This window comes from Rattus norvegicus, chromosome 10 (genome assembly GCF_021556685.1).
Source record: "Rattus norvegicus strain SHRSP/BbbUtx chromosome 10, alternate assembly SHRSP_T2T, whole genome shotgun sequence".
NCBI classification, from domain to species: Eukaryota; Metazoa; Chordata; class Mammalia; order Rodentia; family Muridae; genus Rattus; species Rattus norvegicus.
In genome coordinates this window covers 60,063,302-60,078,389 of record NC_141543.1, presented here as the reverse complement: position 1 = coordinate 60,078,389, position 15,088 = coordinate 60,063,302, and the positions used below count along the sequence as shown (strand labels likewise).

At 48.1% G+C, this 15,088-nt stretch overlaps 1 protein-coding gene across 3 annotated transcripts in view; it reads left to right on the top strand.

Moving 5' to 3' along the window:
• Dnah2 (dynein, axonemal, heavy chain 2) overlaps positions 1-15,088 on the top strand; it is a 125,239-nt gene that overhangs the window by 94,530 nt on the left and 15,621 nt on the right. For all 3 annotated transcript variants that reach the window (XM_087571883.1, NM_001100676.1, XM_087571884.1), the window contains 9 exon segments: positions 2,436-2,646; positions 2,735-2,851; positions 3,021-3,162; positions 4,648-4,817; positions 5,259-5,375; positions 13,848-14,012; positions 14,536-14,661; positions 14,762-14,910; positions 14,983-15,049. In XM_087571883.1, the coding sequence (XP_087428009.1) occupies positions 2,436-2,646; positions 2,735-2,851; positions 3,021-3,162; positions 4,648-4,817; positions 5,259-5,375; positions 13,848-14,012; positions 14,536-14,661; positions 14,762-14,910; positions 14,983-15,049 (1,264 nt within the window).

The window sequence follows — 15,088 nt, the reverse complement described above, 5'->3', positions numbered from 1 at the left end:
AAATTAGAGGAGGAGCTCCTGTCGAAAAGGCCTTTTCTAGGGTCCCTCCCTGGTCCTGCTGTCCCCCAGGCTCTAACACCTCCTATGCCATTGGTCCTTAAGTCCTGGGTGTTGTTTCTCTTTAGTTTTTGGACCACAGTTTATGTGGGGAGTTCATCATAATCTTTGTAATCATTTTCTCTTACTAATGTCCCCTAAACTGGCCATTCCTGTGAAATGGGTAGGTGAGGTGACACATGCCAGAGAGTCCCCACTCTAGGAAGGCTGATGTGTGGAGGATTATGAACACAGGGGCAGCCTGGCTATGCATCAGGACTCTATCTCAGAAACACACAAGGGTGGGATGGTGGCTCATGCCTCTCTTCCCAGCTCTCAGGAGGCAGAAGCAGGGGGATTCCTGAGAGTTCAAGGCCAGCATGGTCTACATAGTGAGTTCTAAGCCAGTCATCCATACATGGTGAGATCCTGTCTCAAAATCAATTAATCAATCAATCAGATTAAAACCACACAAGCAAACAGGGCTAGATATATAGATCTGTATACACAAAATGCTAGGTTTGCTTTCCTGTCACAACGTAAACCTCACAATGGTGGCATATGGTGGTAATCTCAGCACTTGGAAGGTGGAGACAGGAGAACCAGAATTTCAAGACCCACAGGGGGGCTCTAGTTCAAGCCAGCTAAGGCCAGCTGGGACTACGTGAGACCTTACCTCAAAGCAAAATACAACCAAAATGAAAAACTATAAGCAAGTAAGGCAGATAAAACTAGAAAATTTGAAGTGTTTTTCTACTCTCACATCCAACTCAGTATTTCACTTCGAATACCAAGTATGTGGGCAGATTTTCCCACAAATCAAGCAGCTCCCCAAAATGACAGTAATGTCCTAGGATTTAGCTTAATCCTACCCTGTCTACTTGGAGTTAGAATCAGATCCTACGGGTTAAGGCCTCAGTCCCAGTTCAGATTCGGGGACTAAGTCCCATGCTGTTTGCTGTTTGCTGTTTTTCCTGTGTATCTGCCCACTCTAGCTGAACTAGGTGGTTTGTAGCACACTATAGTTGGCTTATTATAAAAGATGTTTTCTCTTACTTCTCTTGAGACAATGTTTCATGTATGTAACTGAGTCTGGCTTTGAACTCACTATGTAGCTGACGCCAGCCTCAAATTTGTAGCAATCCTTCTGCCTTTGGGGTCACACGCATGACTAGATTGGGTATTTTAATCAATGGTGAGGGGAAAAAAGCAATTCGTGCTAGGCAATGGTGGTACACATCTTTAATCCCAGCACTCTGGAGGCAGAGGCAGGCAGATCTAAGTTTAAGGCCAGCATGGTCTGCAGGTTGAGTTCCAAAACAGAGCTATACAGAGAAACCCTGCCAAGGAAGGAAGGAAGGAAGGAAGGAAGGAAGGAAAAAAGAAAGAAAGAAAGACTGTCTTTGTAAGAATGTAGCCAACATCATTTTACCCACTTATCATGCATTTTTAGCACCTACTATGTGCTAGGCACTATTTTAGGTCCTGCCTTCCTGGACTTAACAACATTCTGCTCTTCTACTTGCCAAACATTTTGATAAACCCTTTAGTCCAGGAAATAACCACATCTTTAAAAAAAATAGATTTCTAGCTTCTCTTTAAACAACAGAAATGTTAAAAGACTGGGGCCCCATTAGTTCCTACAGAGAGAGAGGCTAAGGGGGGACTTTCTTGCCCCTTTGGGTGGGTTCATATTTTCTGGACCTTTACTTACGGTCCAGCCACCTGCTGCATTGTGTGGTTGGTGAAAGAGCCTCAGGTAGAGGAAGTGACACGTCAAAATGGTATTTAACACGCTAATTTCAAGCACGGTATAGAGAAGAAATCAGAGTAATAAGAAGACCTGTCCCCTTATGAACAACAATGCCAATCAACCAGAGCTTCCAGGGACTAAGCCACTACCTAAAGACTATACATGGACTGACCCTGGACTCTGACCTCATAGGTAGCAATGAATATTCTAGTAAGATCACCAGTGGAAGGGGAAGCCCTTGGTCCTGCTAAGACTGAACCCCCAGTGAACGTGATTGTTGGGGGGAGGGCAGTAATGGGGGGAGGGTGGGGAGGGGAACACCCATAAAGAAGGGGAGGGGGAGGGATTAGGGGGATGTTTGCCTGGAAACCGGGAAAGGTAATAACACTCGAAATGTAAATAAGAAACACTCAAGTTAATAAAAAAAAAAAAAAAGAAGACCTGTGGGGAATTTGTTGGAAATGATACAGACATGACCAGCCTATGTGTCTGTATGTGAGGGCAGGAAGTAGCCACAGAAAGAGACAGACAGATGGATGGACAGATGTACGTACGGATGGAGACATTGGAGAAAGGAAGATTTCGTAGGACACCTCCTTCCTTGGAGTCTCTCCATACATGCTCCTCACCACAAGCTCCTCTGCAGGCTTCTGGGAGAAAAGCGGCAGGAACTGCTGGATCAAGCCAACAAGCTTCGAACTGGATTGTTCAAGATTGACGAGACTCGGGAGAAAGTCGAAGTGATGTCGCTGGAGCTGGAGGACGCCAAGAAGAAGGTGGCTGAGTTCCAGAAGCAGTGTGAAGAGTACCTGGTCATCATCGTGCAGCAGAAGCGGGAAGCTGACGAGCAGCAGAAGGTCACTCACTGGTCCTGCCCGGCAGCCTGCTCCTCCAGGGTTCCCAGGAGGCTTCCTGCCCATCCTGTTATTTTCTTTCTGTCTCTAGGCTGTCACTGCCAATAGTGAGAAGATCGCTATTGAGGAGGTCAAGTGTCAGGCGCTGGCCGACAATGCCCAGAAGGATCTAGAGGAGGCATTGCCCGCCCTTGAAGAAGCCATGCGGGTACCAGAGGCTGGCACTAGATGGTGCCAGGAGTTGGGATGGGGCCAGCCTTTTGACCTGGGGTGGGGGGGGTCCTCTGGGGAAGTTTGGGGGAAGGTGACACCTCAATTTGGCCTGTGTCCAGGAAGGACCCATCTTCTGAGTTCTCTGAGTCAGTCTCTTTGCTCAGGCCCTAGAGTCTCTGAACAAAAAGGATATAGGTGAGATCAAATCCTACGGACGACCCCCTGCCCAGGTGGAAATTGTAATGCAGGCCGTCATGATTCTTCGAGGCAATGAGCCCACGTGGGCGGAAGCAAAGCGGCAGTTAGGTAAGCCGAGGGCACTGTGGGAAGAGACTGTCCATTTGCCTGGTGTTTATTGATCAGTTAATAAGCCGAGGGCACTGTGGGAAGAGACTTTCATGCCTGGTGTTTATTGATCAGGTGTAGGGCATCAGGTTTTCATGGAAGTGCTGCAGAGACCCTTGGGAGCACAGGGCTTAGGGAGAGAAGACCTAAATATGCATTAGAATTCTTTAGGAGGACAGAGAAGGAGTCAGCTTCTCTCCCCACTATCAAAAGAACATTGGGGGTTGGGGATTTAGCTCAGTGGTAGAGCGCTTGCCTAGGAAGCGCAAGGCCCTGGGTTCAGTCCCCAGCTCCGAAAAAAAAGAAAAAAAACAAAAAAAAAAAAACCATTGATCTGAAGCTATTAGGAGGCATGGCAAGAGCCAAGGACAGGAATGGCTTCGTGCCCCCGTGGGGACAAGAGCAGAAAATGAGAAATGACTCAATGCTTCTCTTTGTCTGGTTCTGTCTCAGTCCCTTACTCTTTCTCTTTGTATATGTGCAGATGTGTATGTTGTAGGGGTATGCCCTATGTGTATGCTTGCGTATGTGTGCGTGCAAGCATGTATGCATGTATGTGTGTGTGCATGTATGTGTCTGCGTGTGTGTGCATATATCTGTGTGTGTGCATGTGTATATACATGTGTGTATGTATCTGTTTGTTTATGTATGTATGCATGTGCATGTGTGTATGTATGTGTGTGTATCTGTGTATGTGTGTATACATGTGCATGTGTGTGTATCTGTGTTATGTGTGTGTGCCTGTGTATATGCATGTGTGTATGTATCTGTGTGTATGCATGTGCATGTGTGTATGTATCTGTGTGTGTATGTGTGTGCATGCGTGTATGCATGTGTGTGTGCGCGTGCACATGCATGTGATGTGAAGGCCAAGAGTCCTTGGGTGCTGTTCCTCAGGAGCCACTTACCTTTTTACTTTTGAGACAGGGATTCTGACTGAGATCTGGGGTTCACTGCTTACCTAGGGTGACTAACCAGGGCACTTTAGAGATTCTCCTGTCTGCCTCCCCAGTGCTGGGATTATAGGTGCTTGGTATTTAAGTGTTGGGGCTTGAACTCAGGTACTGATGCTTGTGTCGTAAGCACTTTACTGACTGAGCCATCTCTCTAGCCTCGGGACTCTATCTTGTGTGGCTTTCTCTGCTTTGGGTATCCACAGCAGAATGTGGCCTGCAAAAAAATAAAAAAGCAGTTTTCGCCCCTAGGAAAGTACAAAGCTCACAGAAAGAATGCTGTTTGGGGCGAGGGAGATGAAGGGAATAGGAGACTAGGCTGGGGAGATCGAGGAGGTCCTGGGGCTGAGGGATACCAGAGGAAGGAGCAAGATTATAAAGGGTCAAACATCTTGGCCTTGGGAACTGAAAGAGGATGAGGAGCTGTGGTCAAGCTGAGCGAGGAGAACAGGATTCCTCTGTATGGCTGAGGCCTCAAAATGTTGGACTGCAGGGGAGCAGAACTTCATCAAGTCACTGATCTACTTTGATAAAGACAACATCTCAGATAAGGTGCTGAAAAAGATTGGGGCCTACTGTGCCCAGCCCGACTTCCAGCCTGATATCATTGGCAGAGTCTCCCTGGCAGCTAAGTCCCTCTGCATGTGGGTGCGGGCCATGGAGGTAGGTGACAGCAGAAGTGAGTGGGAACGGAGAAGGGCGGGCCTGGGGAAACTGGGGGTGGGCTGGGGCCGGGGTGCAGAGGGAGGAAGGGGGTTGGCAAGTGAGTCGATTGGCAGTGAGTGGGTTGGTGGTTGAGTGGGTTGGCAGGTGAGTGGGTTGGTGGTTGAGTGGGTTGTCAGGGGCTGGAGAGATAGCTCAGCGGTTAGGAGCACTGACTGCTCTTCCAGAGGTCCTGAGTTCAATTCCCAGCAACCACATGGTGGTTCACAACCATCTGTAATGGGACCTGATGCCCTCTTCTGGTGTGTCTGAAGACAGCAACAGTGTACTCATATACATAAAATAAATAAATCTTAAAAAAAAAAAAAAGTGGGTTGTGGGGCAAGTGGGTTGGCCAGTGAGTGGGTTGGGGAGTCCCGGTGCCTGCCTGTCCGCCCACAGTTGTATGGGCGTCTGTATCGAGTTGTGGAGCCCAAGCGGATCCGAATGAATGCTGCCATCGCTCAGCTTCAGGAGAAGCAAGCAGCCCTAGCTGAGGCCCAGGAAAAGCTGCGGGAGGTGAGCTTCACCCTGGTCTTTCCTGCAGCCATTCCTCTCTTTATTACCAGGTTCCTCCACCTAACTCCACGCCCCACTCTGTGTCCTGCAGTATTGAACTGTCTCTCCCTGCCCTGTGTCCAGTCTGAAGCTTAGGAGATTGCAGAGGGTGGGAGAGGCTCCCAGGACTCTGTCATCTTGGCAGGCCCAGAAGTCCTTCCAGAGATTGACAGAGTTGGTTACCTCTGTCACAGCCTTTGTAAATACGTGCTGTGATATTGATCGACTGCATGTGGGCTGCAAGTCAGTTTACAGCACGGGGAGGGATGGGTAGGGTCTGGATGGCAACTACTGGCCTGAACAGCAGGATGTGTCTGTTCTAGTGTCAGGGTAGGGGTTTCCAGGACTTGGAGGTGGGGGTTAGTCACTATGTACAGGGTAGACAAGCCGGGCAACTTCCAACAAGATGCACAGTTGACTCTGAAATCATAAAGAACAGTCAAGTGCTACTATCAAAAGAATTCAGAATTCTCCTTGTCATTTGAATTTTTTTTCTTTTTCTTTTTTCCGGAGCTGGGGATCGAACCTAGGACCTTGCGCCTGCTAGGCAAGCACTCTACCGCTGAGCTAAATCCCCAACCCCATTTGAATTTTTTTAAACCGTAGGTTTAATAGATAATATATCATATGTGGTGGTGCTTGCCTTTAATCCCAGCACTTAGAAAAAAAGACAGGCAGATCTCCGTGAGTTGGAGGCCAGCCTGGTCTATATAGTGAGTTCTAGGACAGTCAGGAGAGAGAGAGAGAGAGAGAGAGAGAGAGAGAGAGAGAGAGAGAGAGAGAGAGAGACCCTGTCTCAAACAACAACAACAAAATAAAAATATATAACTTCATCCCCTAAATAATACACTCACATTGAAATCAGTTAGTATGAAATTCAAAAGGTGCAAAAGAATACACAAGAAAAGGCTTTCTTCCTCTGGGTTCGGTCCCCAGCTCTGAAAAAAAAAAAAAAAAAAAAAAAAAAAAGAAAAGTCTTTCTTTCTTTTTTTTTTTGTTCTTTTTTTCGGAGCTGGGGACCGAACCCAGGGCCTTGTGCTTCCTAGGTAAGCGCTCTACCACTGAGCTAAATCCCCAGCCCCAAGAAAAGTCTTTCTTCACAAGAAAACGGCCCACAGAATCAACCAACCAGGGCTCGTGGGGCTCACAGAGACTGACCTGACAGTCAGGGAACCTGCATGGGTCCGACCTGGGCCCTCTGTGTGTGTTTTGGTGGTATAGTTTGGTGTTCTTGTGGGAATCCTAATGGTGGGAGTGGAGGTGTCTCTGATTCTTTTTTTTTTTTTTTTTTTGGTTCTTTTTTTTCCGGAATTGGGGACCGAACCCAGGGCCTTGCGCTTCCTAGGCAAGCACTCTACCACTGAGCTAAATCCCCAACCCCGGTGTCTCTGATTCTTTTGCTTGGTTTTAGAACCCTTTCCTCCCACCGGGTCCCCCATCCAGCATTGATTTGAGTGCCTAGTCTTGTTCTCAATTGTGATGACGTATATGGTTGGTATTCCTGGGAGGCCTGCCTTTTTCTGAAGGGAAACTGAGGTGGAGTGGATCTGGAGTAGAGGAGAGGTGGGGAGAGGGACTGAGTGGAGAGGAGGGAGGGGAAACTGCAGCTGGGATGTAATATACGAGAGAAGAATAAAAAAATTTTTTTTTTCGGAGCTGGGGACCGAACCCAGGGCCTTGCACTTGCTAGGCAAGCGCTCTACCACTGAGCTAAATCCCCAACCCCTAAGAAGAATAAATTTTAAAAAGATTCTTTCCCACCTTTTGCTCTGTAGCACCCAACTTCTTTCCATGAACGAGCAGCCAATTTTTACAAAATCTTGTCCATCCATCCAAACCTGATTTATGTTAATATGAGTGCATGCCCGTGCACACATGCACAAGCATATATACACAAATGCACAAACATACATACATACTTATACATACTTGTTTGAATGAGAATGGCCCCATTGGTTCATATATTTGAACACCTAGTCAGCAAGAAGTGGAACTCTTTGAAAGGATTGGAAGGATTAGGAGGTGTGGTCTTGTTGGAGGAAGTGTGTCCCCCGCAGCAGGCTTTGAGGTTTCAAAAGCCCATGCCGGAGTGGAAGGCAATGGTGGTGTACACCTTTAGTCTCAGCCCTCAGGAGGCAGAGGCAGGCAGATCTCTGAATTCGAGGTCTACATGGTGAGTTCCAGGCAGCAGGGACTATACAGAGAAACCCTGTCTTAATTTTAAAAAGGAAGCCCATGCCAGGCCAACCTCTGTCTCCGTCTGTCTCTTGCTCTCATTCTCGCCTCTCACTTGTTCTCTGCCATTGGATCAACCACTCCTCCAGTGCTATACCTGTCTGCCTCTCACCATGATGACCACAGATTAACCCACTAAAGGAGTAAGAGTAAGCCCCAATGAAATGCTTTCTTCTATAAATTGCCTTAGTCAGATGTCTCTTCACAGAAATAGGACAGTGAGACAGCACATCAGTGTGTATATGCACGGGTGCGCACGCACACACACACATACACATTTACATTACATATACTGTTTGGTGTCTTCTTTGCTTACCTATAGGTTAGTTGCCAATAGAGGTGGGCTAGGCACCATGTTTATAACTCCATGGTGACCTATCCATAGCCCATAGCTGGTCTCTGTTTCTTCCCATCATAGTCATTTTACCGTCAGAAGTACAGCTTGCTCTCCAGGCCTCTTCCAGCCCTGCCTGTGCAGAGAACCCATCCAGGCTTGTGGGTATCTGTCTGTGCACACATGTCCATACCTCCCTTCTGTGGTCATAACCCGCTCCTAGCTCTCTCTCACAAAGCCTTGTCCCTCACTGTCTCTTTTCCCAGAGGTCATAGCCACAGGTGAGGCAACCCACTTGGGAAGTTTTCTCACCCAGATGAGTCACATGGGGGGGGGCAAGCAATTAGTCGTCCCTTTGTATTTAAACAGTGGAGCCTTTGGAGTTCCATTGCTGCCAATGCCAATGAGGTGTTCCTTGGACAAACAGTTCACTGTGTTAGGACTCTTAATGGATGAGCTGCAGTGCTCAGAGCAATAGCTTGGTAAGAGGAAGCAGGAGAGCTGTGTGGTGCAGTGGTGGGGAGGGAATTGGGAGTGGTGGTCATCTGGTCCCAGATACTCAAGCCTCGCCTGAGCACCATGGTGAGGGCCCTGCCTCAAAAAAAAAAAAAAAAAAAAAAAAAAAAAGTGAAAAAGAAAGTGAAGAGATGGGGGAAACCATTTTCCCCTTGTTGCTGATAAAGGTTCTGAAATTTAAGAGTCAAATGAATCTTTTTTTTAAATTTGCTTTTAAAAACTTCTCATTGATTCTCTGTGAATTTCACATCCTGCACCCCAATCCCACTCATCTCCCCGTCCCTTTGGATCCCCACCCTTTGCCCTTGCAACCTCCATCACAAAAAAGAAAAATCTCGTTGTGGAAGCTGTAGGTGTCACACAGTATTCCCTTTTGTCCATGGTCTTTGCTTGTAAATGTTCACCATGATGACGGCTTGGTCTAGTTTGAGGCCTCTGGCTTGTGCTACACAATCAGCCCTGGATCCTCACCAGGACTCCTCTTGGATATCTTGTTGTTGCTGCGTGTCATGGAGATCCTGCAGCTTTGGATCTGCAGGACTGGCCCTTTCACTCACTCTAGAAGTTCATAGATGGAGTAGATGTTGGGGTAGCTGAGTAGGTCAGTCACCAGCTCTCCTGAGCCCAAACCACCAGGCCCAGCTCTTCCCTGGCTCGCTCACCCCCTGTGGGATCTGGCAAGAAGCAGAGCCAGCTCCCCCGATGCCCAGGTTAGTTCAGGGCCTGCTCTCCTACGTGTGCAGCTCCTGAGGGGCAGGGCCAGCTCTCCTAAGTGTGCAGCTCCTGAGGGGCAGGGCCAGCTCTCCTGCTCTTCCACTCTCTGACTTTAGGACCAGATCTCCTGCCTGCTGTAGGTGGGGAGGGACAAGGGCATCTCTTCCTTGCCCACACCACCACACAGCATGAGGGACAGGACAGCTCTCCCATGATGCCCAGGGGAGGGTGGGGACAGTTCTGCACAGGTCTCAGGCATCAACATGGCCCTAAGTGGCAGAGAAGACCAGGATGTCCACCAACTTTTGGTGGTAACAGACCCCTATACTGCAGAGCTACAAATCTAGCTCTTAACTTGGTGGCAGCCAGGCCAGGACCTCACCATGGCCTTTGGTGGCATCCCTGGCTACTCACATCAGGCTGTTCCTCATGATCCTTGACTCTCCAGTTCTGCCTCTCTTCACTGTGTCCACATCATTCTACTTCTCTTTCTCTTCTATCCCTCCACCACTTCCTTGCTCATCTTAATGGCACCCAGGGCCTCTGGGTGTCTGGGATCACCTGAGGAGTGCTAAGCCCTACCTGTGCTGTGTGGTACTGGGCTGGGGGTCATCTTAGATATTGTCTGTCCTCCAGGCCCCGTGACATGCTTGCTTGGTTGTTGTTTGTCTGTTTGTGTTTTGTTTTATCAAGGCAAAGTCTTCTTTAGCCCAGGCTGGCCTTGAACTTGCTGTGTAGCCAAGGATGACCTTGAACTCTCCTAATCCTCTGGCCTCCAACTCCCAAATGGTGAGGTTATGCTTTGTGCGTGCTATGCAAGCATCAACCAAATGATCTTTGTTCCCTGCCCTCTAGCCCTTAGGTTCTCCCTTCCATTGCTCAGGCTGGCCTTAAATTCACTCTGCAGTCCTGAGTCCTCAAACTTACCATTTTCTTACTTCAGCCTCCCCTGAAGCTTGACAGGAGCTTCTCGACACAAACAAGCAAACAAATTCTGTATTTGCGTGGGGTTTATGCAGGTGCATGCCAGCGCCCAGAGTCCAGAGGTGTCAGACTCTCCTGGAAGCAGAGTTCTAGGCAATTGTGAGCTGCCCTAGCAAGTGTGGTGGGTGCTGGGAACCATTTGAGTGCTCTGAGGGCATCGTGTGCTCTGAACTGCTAAGCCACTTCTCTGGTCCCCTTTTCTCCTTTTTAAATTACGTGTGTGTGTGTGTGTGTGTGTGTGTGTGTGTGTGTGTGTGTGTGTATGTGTGTGTGTGTCTGTGTGCGTAGAAGCCAGAGGACAGCTCCTAGGAGTTGGTTGGTCCTTCCCTCCCATCCTGTGGGTTTGGGGGACCCACAGTTCATCAAGCCTCTGCATTGAGGGCCTTTACCTCCCCTCCCCGCCCCCCACCTCCCTGAGTCTTGCTGGCCTCCGATGGCCAAGCAGCTCCTGTCGCTGCCGCTGTTTCTTTCTTCTCTTCTGCTCTCCCTTCTCCACCATTCATGGCCGAGCCTCTTTTGGGATTACTAATCTCATGCATGAGGCTCCTCTCCCAGGACCAAATCACCTCCCAACACCACAGCATTGGAATAAACAAACAAACAAACAAACAAACACACACACACTTGTGTTCACGCTTTAAAAAAGATAGTTTTCCTAAACTAGTGTCTCTCTTCTAGAAAAGGGGTATAGCTGTATGGAGTGGTGCACACCTTTAATTCCAGTATTTGGGGTGCAGAGGCAAGGGGGTCTCTTGAGAGGTGGAGGTCAGGTGGCTCTACATGAGTGAGCACCAGCACAGCCAGGACTGTATGGTAAGACCTCATCTAGATCACAAAAACCTAAGGAAGGCAGAGGATGTGAGGGGCAGGCACAGCACTTGGTTATCCTGCACCAGAGGTCAGCCCTGGAAACGTGCATGAGTAATACTGAGTAGGCTGAGCAGGTTATAGTTGGGAATATATATGCATATAACACATAAATGACAATTGCGAAACAAGGCCATGAATTTGAATTAAAACAAGGAGAGTTTATGGGAGGATTTAGAGTAGGGATTCTCAACCTGTGGGTCACGACACCCATTATAATTATCAAAATTACAGTTACAAAGTAGCAACAAAATAATGTTACATTTGGGGGGTCAGCACAGCATGAGGGCCTGTATTAAAGGGTCACAGTGCTAGGAAGGGTGAGAACAATTGCTCTAGGAGGAGGAAAAGGCAAGAGAAATGATATCACATTATAACCTCAAAAATAAAAGAAAAAAATTTTTTTTGGTTTTTCAAGACAGGGTTTCTTTGTGTAGCCCTGGCTGTCCTGGGACTTGCTTTGAAGACCAGGCTGGCCTTGAACTCACGGAGATTCTCCTGCCTCAGCTTCGAGAGTGCTAAGATTAAATTCATGTGCCAGAAAAAAATTTTTTTTAAAGAGCTAAAAGGTTGTCTTAGTTCAAAGCCAAGTTTCTTAGCACGTTTTTAGGAATAAAAAGAAATGTAAACTTTTCATAGGGCATATACAGCTTCCAAACAAAATTATGCTCTCCCAAACCATTAATGATTTTTTTGCCAAAGACCACAGCAGAGTAGTGCCTGAGGGAATAAGGGTCTGTGGGGGCCATCTTGGATTTAGCTTTGCTAGAGTTTCAGCTCTCAGGAAATCTGTGAATGTAAGTTTTATGAAGAAGCCTCCATCAATAGATTATATTAGAGACACTAGGCAATGAGCATTTGTTGCAGTTGGGAGTGTGAGGAAACACACTTAGTCACGTTTATTGTGATTTAAAACAACCACGCAGGGTTGGGGATTTAGCTCAGTGGTAGAACACTTGCCTAGCAAGCGCATGGCCCTGGGTTCGGTCCCCAGCTCCGGGAAAAAACAAAAAAACAAAAAAACAAACAAAAAAAAACCCAAAAACAAACAAAAAAAAAACAAAACAAACAAAAAAAACCAACCACACATAAAATCTACTTACGTCAAAGTATGTATCAAATCTTTTAAACAATTTTTAAAAATTCTTTTGAGGGAGTTAGGGATTTAGCTCAGTGGTAGAGCGCTTGCTAGGCAAGGCCCTGGGTTCGGTCCCCAGCTCCAAAAAAAAAGAAAAAAAAAATTCTTTTGAATTTTCTGTGTAATGGTATTTTACCTGCATTATGTGTGTGTACCAAGTAAGTGTACGGTGCCAACAGAGGCCAAAAGATGGCATCAGATGCCCTGGAACTGGAATTACAGACAATTGTGAGTTGCCAAGTGGGTGCTGGGAATCGAACCTGGATCCCCTTCAAGATCAACAGTGCTATTCAATGTGGAGCCATCCCTCCAACCCTTCAAGTGGTATTACAATGCATTCACCATGCTGTCCGGCCATGACATTGCTTCTAGTGGAAATCCTGATATCCTTTTAATTTCTGTTTCCTGTTGTGATGCATGTATGGGAGGCTTGATTGATGTCCCTCCTTGTGGAAGCTGAGTCCTATAAAGATTGCTTCACAGGGAGGCTCTTCCCATCCATGCCCTGTTTGGAAACCATTCTTATTTTGGTAATCCAGGCTGGCCTGGCACTGTTGATGTATCTCAGGCTGACTTTGAACTTGTGATCATTCTGCCTCAACCACCCAAGTGCTGGGTTTCCTGGCCACTCCATCACACTTGGCTCCTACCTCTAACTGGAAAACTACTGTCAACAGTTCTGAGTGAAAGTTGCTGGTGGTGCTGCTGTCCCGGTGCTGATGGTGGTCAGTGTGCAGGAGTCTCGTAGGGGAGCAGGAATCTCATGGGGGATCAGGCTCTACCATCAGACTTCTCTTGCCAGCCTCTCCCGTGCGGCTTGTTTTTATGTCTCTGCTGTACTGGAGCGTGAACCCAGCCTGGCTCATGCCTTCCACCACTGAGTCACTTTGCATCTCCAGCTTTTTAGGTGGTTTACCATGCTTCAAGAGGCCTCGCCCCTCTACCTATCTGAGCGTCCTTACCAGGTCGATTCTGGGCTTTAAGAGGAGGGAGGAGGGAAGGAAAATAAAGCTCATTTGATATAATATCCATCCCTCCCCCATCCCTCACTCCTTGATACACTTCAATATGTAGGATTATTTTATACACAAGGGAAGCAGAGCCTCACGAACTGTGTGATATACGCATGCACACAGCTTCTATCTGGAGGCCACAGGACGTTTCTAGAGTCCTCTTCCACCTTAATGAGGCTTTTAAACTGAGTGATTCTCCTGTTTCTTCCTCCCATCTTTCCAGTAGAGTGCTGGGATTCCAGATGTGCACCTTTGTGCACACACTCGTGTGTGTGTGTGTGTGTGTGTGTGTGTGTGTGTGTGTGTGTGCGCGCGCGCGCGCACGCGTGCTTGTGCATGTGCACGGGCACATGTGCAAGAAGAACGTGTTCAGGGGCTGGGGATTTAGCTCAGTGGTAGAGCGCTTGCCTAGGAAACGCAAGGCCCTGGGTTCGGTCCCCAGCTCCGAAAAAAAGAACCAAAAAAAAAAAGAAGAAGAAGAACGTGTTCAGAGGATCAAGTCAGCTTCATTGGCCCTCAAAGAGAGTAATTGACCCAAGGGCAAGCCGCTTCAAGTGGCAAAGTCAGGATTTGACGTAAAACAGTATGCCCTTAAGCCCTGTTTCCCATCCCCCACATGCCAATCGTTCTAGGTAGCAGAGAAACTGGAGATGCTGAAGAAACAGTACGATGAGAAGCTGGCACAGAAGGAGGAGCTTCGCAAGAAATCGGAAGAGATGGAGCTGAAGCTGGAACGGGCAGGAATGTTGGTGTCTGGGCTAGCTGGGGAAAAGGCCCGATGGGAAGAGACCGTGCAGGTGAGATGGTTCGGCAGAGTAGCTGCTCTCCCACACTGCTCAAGAGGTCTGTCTCTGCATCCACTCAGAGACAATAGTTGGGGAAAACAAGGGTACATGGCTGTAGGAATTGAGAGGAGAAACCCTCCCTTCCTCACGTTTGATGAGAATATGCAAGGAAGGGACTAGTATCCTGACCAGGAAGGGTGAGTTCATGAGGGAACTGGAAGGCACACCAGACCTCTTGGTTAACAGCTTGTCTTCCTGAGAGATAAGAGCCAGGGGTCATCTTGTCTCTATCTCACTGCATTCCTGGCTCCCTGCAAGGGGCAGATCTTATCAATGGATAATTAGCATACACATTGCTGTCAGAGGCCAGGACTCCGGAGTGATCGAGTTCTCTGCCTGCAGGGTTTTAGAAAGGGGAGGCTAGCTTTGATCTAGACCAGAATCAAAGGAGCAAAGGAGACTGTCTTCCAAAACACTCCAGCTTATCTCCAAAAGTCTGAGACCCCAGGCACTTACACCTCCCTCTGTGCACCAGGGCCTGGAGGAGGATCTGGGTTACCTCGTGGGTGACTGTCTGATTGCAGCTGCGTTCTTGTCCTACATGGGACCCTTTCTGACCAACTACCGGGATGAGATTGTCAACCAAATCTGGATCAAGAAGGTGAGAAGTGTCCAGGGGTTACAGAGGAGCACTTGGGGTGTGCACGCAAGAGACAGAGCTGTTGGACTCCGGCTGAATTTTGGGGTTCTCCTCCCCTCAGATCTGGGAGCTTCAGGTTCCCTGTTCACCTCGCTTTGCCATTGACAACTTCCTGACCAATCCCACCAAAGTCCGGGACTGGAACATCCAGGGGTTGCCCTCAGATTCCTTCTCCACTGAAAATGGCATCATCGTCACCAGGGGCAACAGGTAAGAGCCGTGCAGGGGAAGGAAAGGCAGGGGAGGGGCAAAGCCTGTCTCCTGACCGAGGCTTCTTTTCAGGTGGGCCCTCATGATCGATCCTCAGGCACAAGCCCTCAAGTGGATTAAGAACATGGAAGGAAACCAGGTATTAGGCTGGGCGGCTCCAGGAGAGTCCCAAGCCCAG